The 6,000-nt window shown below is 36.6% G+C and overlaps 1 protein-coding gene across 2 annotated transcripts; it reads right to left on the reverse strand.

The window, feature by feature from the left end:
- Positions 1-586: 586 nt before the first annotated feature.
- LOC129305868 (sialyltransferase-like protein 1) lies at positions 587-4,388 on the reverse strand. Of its 2 annotated transcripts, none has more exons than XM_054946032.1 (11): positions 4,075-4,378; positions 3,895-3,971; positions 3,552-3,638; positions 3,388-3,465; positions 3,216-3,307; positions 2,879-3,080; positions 2,470-2,560; positions 2,081-2,139; positions 1,815-1,963; positions 1,457-1,538; positions 587-1,371 (listed from the first exon to the last, which is right to left on the reverse strand). In XM_054946032.1, the coding sequence occupies exons 1-11, from the start codon at positions 4,193-4,195 to the stop codon at positions 979-981; spliced, it is 1,431 nt and encodes a 476-aa protein (XP_054802007.1). In that variant the 5' UTR covers positions 4,196-4,378; the 3' UTR covers positions 587-978. The 2 variants fall into 2 exon arrangements, with proteins under 2 accessions (XP_054802007.1, XP_054802008.1); XM_054946033.1 differs by having other exon boundaries at positions 1,230-1,371; positions 1,933-1,963; positions 4,075-4,388.
- Positions 4,389-6,000: the final 1,612 nt, after the last annotated feature.

Consider the following 6,000-nt stretch of genomic DNA (forward strand, 5'->3'; position numbering starts at 1 on the left):
CTTTTGCGGTTGATTGTATCAACTAAATAGAGAGTTATCATGCTCTGCGATGATATTTAATTTTAACGAATCCAATAAAAAGTAAACCTGGATTTGATATCTTGATGGGCCCCCCCACCCCCAAAAAAAAAGAAAAGAATTATGAATATATATTTTTTGGGCCAGAAAAGAAATATGAATGTCGATTACCGGGAAATTTCCATACTGAATTATCCGTCATGCATGGCTCATGGTGAGTTTTTTTGTGCGGCCAACTGTAAGCAGTAGAGAAATATCACCGGATGCTCATATGATACTCGCACATCGTTGGGGACCCGGATAAGTCTACAGTTATGCACAATTATGAAGACTTCTGAATTGTTATCGCTCCCGGAAGGCTAAGCGTAGAGATCAAAGATCATTTCGTCTGTCATGACTTGCGAACTAGGGAAGTTTTATCCTCAAAAGTCTCTTCCCATAATTTGATTTAGTAAATAAATAAATAAAGGTAGAACAAACGCTAGAGGGGACTTTCTGCGGCCCTTTTTTGGCTTCAAAAAAGTACTCATGCACATAAACCGGAAGGGGGGAAAAGAAAACTAATGCAGGTCACTGTAACAAACTAATCAATACATTCTGAACGATGCGGGGTAGTCTAATACATCATAATATCAAGAACTAACAAAGCAATGTCTGTTTCAGAGTTAAAACCTGAAAAGGGAGGCACAACAAAACCAATAGAATTTCTATCTTGTGATTTCTACATCATTATAGTGAATCACCAAGAATAAATCATCGAGATCAATGAAATTATGCGTGCTGACTAGCCCATGGCAGGGTTGAGATTCTTGCCATGCAATCATTACTGCACCATTTGTGGGAGAGAGAAACCGTTGATGACCTATAGCACGTATGGATCAGCCCTGAGAAGCCCATTTCATGTGAGAGACATTTGGGCATGATCGGATGATAGGAATGGACAGCATGGAGAACAGCTGTTTACGCCTCAGATTTTAAGGAGTGTCTAACACACACCAGATCTTCCAACTTATTGCCATCCATTTTATATAGAGAGACCCCTTGCATCTGGTGATAGTGATCCTGAGCTTCTTTTCTCAAGCTCTCAAAAGGCATGACTTCCCATTTACTATAATTTGAATTTCTTCTGGCATCACTCATGTCTGGAGATCCTGAGATAGGCCCAACTTTGTCTGGGTCCACATTGCCCCATACCTTGCAGCTGCCAAACTGCCCCAAATCATCAGCCCCACCTGTTTGGCTCCTCTTAATGCGCAAAGCTGCTGCATGAGCCTGGCTTATCATTTCTCGACTGGGCACATCTGACCAATCTTGCAGCCTCTCAGATCTCATGGGGGAATGGATCCTGATTACCTGACAATGAAACCCAATGTCGAAAACGGATTAACAGAAACATAGACGGTATTTATTTGAGCATATTTGTAATCAATTTAAATACCCCAAGGCATTCCAGAAGCTGGTAGTAAGCCCTTCCTTGAAGTGGATTGTGTCCCTTCCTAGGAGTAGAGAAGTATCTTGTCCTGCAATAAATATAGCGGAGGCAAAAAAAATAAGATAAGTATTCAGCACAACAATCTCGCATGCAAATAAGAAGCTGAACAAGATGAGGTGAATCAGTGGAGGAATCAATCCAATGAGAGAGGAAGACAATGACAAAGTTTAAGATATCTTATCCTCCATTGTTTTTGATAAAATTATTTTATTCAAAAGAATGGAATGAGATGCGTTAGCCAATAATAGAAGTTAGCTATAACTTGACTCAAGCTAAAATCCAGAATTCTAAGGCAGAAACCAACCATTCAGTGTATCCTGGATCAACAGTGAAACCATATATGTCTACAATATCACACATGGAGAGAGCTAACTCTACAGATTTCATTCCAGTTCCTTTAGCACCTCGACGTAGAACTATACCTTGGAAGAGATAGACTGGATTTGGAACAGTCTGTCATGAAAAGCAGCTCACATAAGTTTATTCTAGTGAACATCCAGCTCTTGGCTGTAATGAAATTTACATGCAAAGCATCACAAGACAAATAACTTTTTAAGAACCAATTTTCACCTTTATTATTGCATTGATTTCTCTGTGTGTCACACTTTTGATTATGAGTACCTCATCATCTGGGAAAAAAATCAAACTGTTATGTGCCATAATAAAAATATATAATAAAATGCAGAAATAATATCTAATAAAGTGTATCACAGCAACAGTATTCTAGTCCCCTGCCCTCTCGGGATTTTCTTGGTCTTGAACAGTTAACACCATTAAATACAGGGTAGATAAGCTAAATGCCTAGGTAAGAAAATTTTCTTCTTCTTTCTCTATGAATTATATTACCAATTACCAAGGTGCACTGCACTTGTATCTTGTGAGCTAATACGGCCCAAACTTTCATTTTCTAGTCTTCAATCAGCATTTATTTTTTTAATATTTAATGAAAAATAACTTACCAGATCCATTGAGAATAGGGACCATATTTCGAGCAGCACCCCTTACAACCAGACGAAAATCCCTCTTTAGACCAACATGCTTGGCATATTTCTACACAGTTGATAAAGAGTATAAGTTCTTGACAAATATTTTTGAATAATTAGATCCTCAATTATGGAAAGTAGAATAAATCCCACTTAATCCTAAAAAAATGGTATCTTAAAGAGATAGGGAGAAAACAATGCCTAGAACTAAGGTGCTCAGTTTCATCTATATCAAAATAGTCAAAAGCTCAACTTTGAATAGGGGAAAAAATTATCACCAAGAGAAACTTTGCTGTGTCAAAGAATAACACTTCTTCAGTGCATATGTTATTTAAGAAAAACATATATCATATGGAAATCCTTGTTGGAAAACGGAAAGGTTTACCTCATTAACTGGAGCCTCATTGTCTCGAAAAACTGCATCGTGACTATCAATTTCTTTCCCAAATTCTGTGTTTAGAAGGTCTCCAGAATTTCCAACAACAGCACAAGTGTGGAACTGCCGGGGATGGAAGGGGGGTTTTGCAGGTAATAATACATTGAGGTGTTCTTCACAGAGAGTCTTGTTATAGCACTTGTCTGTCCCCCTAGAAAAACAGAGAAAAAAGGATGGTCACAAATGCTTCCTAATGAGATAATCAAACTCAAGCCAACCAATTTAAACACGACCATGCAAGAAATGACATAAATTAACCGAAGAAATAATGCATAGAGAGTCATACAACTGAGCTATCCTTTTTGCTGCATATTCTAACCATCCATCAGGGCGAGTATCTAGATATTCTCGGGTCAAAACTGTAGTCATGTTCCGGTACTGCAATATCTTGACAAATCAGTAAGTAGCAAGCAACCTGGAACTACAATTTAAACAAGGGGGAAAGGATAACAATTCACCTGTTCCCACAATAGAATTGCATCACACACGTCATACTTGTACTCCAAAGGCTCAAAGATTTTAAACTGCTCATTGTACTGCAATTAATGCAATACAAATAATAAGCACTTGACTGTTATTGAAAAATTGAATCCAAAAGAGGAGTCAAGAAAGACAGACAAACCCAGGTGCTGTTGGTGCCTTCAGGAAACTTAAGGATCAACTTGCAGTGGTCAGTAATATGTGCAGTGAGTCCAAGCCCCCTGTTTGCCTGTTTTCAATACCAAGTTTTAAATCATCAGCACGAAGTAATTTCTCGACATTATTCTCAGCTGAAACAAATGCATTTGAGGGAATGTAACTCTAGTAAAATTCAGATCGAATATAAAACCACTCGAAAAGGGATGCAAATTAGAGAATACCCGGATTTACTCAAAGAAAGCGAAAAAGTAGCGTTAAAATCTGCAATTTTCAGGGAGGAAAAATGAAAATTTTCAAGGGAACTGCGAGCATAAATCTGTGCTTACCACACATTGCTGAACATTGGACTGAAAATCAGACAATATGCGAATTGTTGCTGAGTTTCGATCTGTGCTCAGAGACCCTGAATATGCATATTGGATATTGATAGACAAGAAAACATAATTAGGGGACGCAATAGTATCTAGTCAGCCTAGAGTTCGAATCACCAAACATTTGTCATTTACCTGAGAAGAAAGAGGATTGGATAGCGAAAACTAGAAGCGAGAAGAATGCAACAGCACACACCAGATACAGAATCGTGGGTCGCCTATTATGGCTAAAAGACGGTAATTTGTGCTGTCTCATGGGGAGTTGCGAGGAATATAGCGGACAAGAATGAGTGTGTCCAACAAGGAAGAACTGAAGACTAGCAGGCCATGAAAATCACCTCGACGACGACGATCTCGCAAAACGACACCGTCTCCCCTCTGGCCGGGCATTACGGTCTTTAACTCTAACACCGACTTTGGGTTATGTTGATAGATGCATGCGCAACGATTTACGCCATTACACGTCTTTCCGTCCGCAGACTTGCCAACGGAATTGCCCCCTTCTCTTAAAAAAAAAAAAAAAACAACAAATGAAAAAACTTAGTATATATTTAATGTGGTTACATGATTTTTGTATAAATTGTTTATTACATAATAAATTTTTATTATTAACTTAATTAACACATTAAGATTTGTTTATCATAATTTGATTGAATATAACTATATTAAGTATATAAGACTCCGTACATAAATTTTACTTAAAAACAAATTCACCCAACAAGATTCATGTCTCAAGACATTAGTACATTCCAAATATGGAATGTACCTTGTTAGAGAAGTAACATATTTCTTATTATTATGGAATGGTACTTGACTAGTGTAAATGAACATTTAAATTTTATTTGAGCTCCATCTAATAGCCCAATACTTATGGTTTTCATTCAAAATAGTATTTAATCTTTTTATGTATTGTAATTTTTTGTTATCTTGAAAATTAGTTAGATTCATACATGCTTTGCACTTGCCTTTATTAGGAACTTGTGTATTTGAAAGAATCTAACCATAAGGGGGTCGCATAATTGACCTTGAGATCTTTTGTCTATGTATCTCGAGATAATATGGATCAAAGTTAAGGCCTTCTCAATGTCACTCCTAGCCAAACATGGCCACTTTAGGATCCTTAATCCTTTGATACAAAAACCATGGATCTCTAAGCATATTAACATAGTTTACACTCATTGATCGTGATCAGATTCTTTATTATACACAAATTCTTCATAAAGGCAAGTGTAGAACGTACTTGAATCTTTATATGATGAAAAAAGATACTACTTTGTTAAGGAAAAAGAGAGATTTTAGAAGAGAGACATAAGGAAACAACCTAATTTTATTTCAACTGAGTTTAAGTCTTTTTACAACCAAAGCTCCCTCTTATAGATAAAGGGAGGAGAAAGATAATAAACACATGAATGTTATATGTGATATGTACTTGCCTACTTTTCTCAAAGCAAAAACTAACTTTATTAAAGTAAAAGCTACTTTTTTAAAAGGTTACTAGAAGCAAATTCTCACACAGGATCACATGAGATAAGGCTCCTTTATTTCATAAGCTTGTAAATGCACTATTGATCAAATGACAAATTAAAATAATTGCTTTCTTCTTTTCTAAAGTGCCATATTAAGTATTCATTTTCCTACTATGCTTCTTTTTCTTCTTGTGCTTCATATTGTTATGAAGTGAAAGAGTCCTTTGTTTTAGAAAATTGTTAATAAAATTAAAACTCTATCTCATATGGATCCTGGCTTTCTGAGGGAAAGAGTTAGGGGCCTTGAGATGATTGGGCTTCATGAGTTTTGTGTAACGTCTTAGAAATTAACCCTCGATCATCAACTTAAATTAGGGGTAATTTAAGTAAGATTTATGAGGTGTGTGATCAGAGAGGGCTAATGAATGTTTCAGTTATAATTTCATCCATAAATTTAGGTTCAAAGTGAAATTGAGTCACTTGAATATCAAAGGTGGAGAAAAGCAAGGAGAGAAGCATCTGTACTACATGCCATGGCACATGGGTGGTGTGCTACAGTGCACAATGCTAGAAAGTATGAATGACCTTCTCTATA

The sequence above is a fragment of the Prosopis cineraria genome, unplaced genomic scaffold (genome assembly GCF_029017545.1).
Source record: "Prosopis cineraria cultivar Desert tree isolate PC_DT_omini unplaced genomic scaffold, ASM2901754v1 PC3, whole genome shotgun sequence".
Taxonomy (NCBI): domain Eukaryota; kingdom Viridiplantae; phylum Streptophyta; class Magnoliopsida; order Fabales; family Fabaceae; genus Prosopis; species Prosopis cineraria.

Coding starts and splice junctions, on each gene's coding strand:
- LOC129305868 (XM_054946032.1), bottom strand. CDS start 4,195: ATGAGACAGCACAAATTACCGTCTTTTAGCCATAATAGGCGACCCACG. Junction 3,081..3,215: donor GCAAAAAGGATAGCTCAGTT/GTATGACTCTCT, acceptor CTGTTTTTCTAG/GGGGACAGACAAGTGCTATA. Junction 1,539..1,814: donor GATCCAGGATACACTGAATG/GTTGGTTTCTGC, acceptor TATTTATTGCAG/GACAAGATACTTCTCTACTC.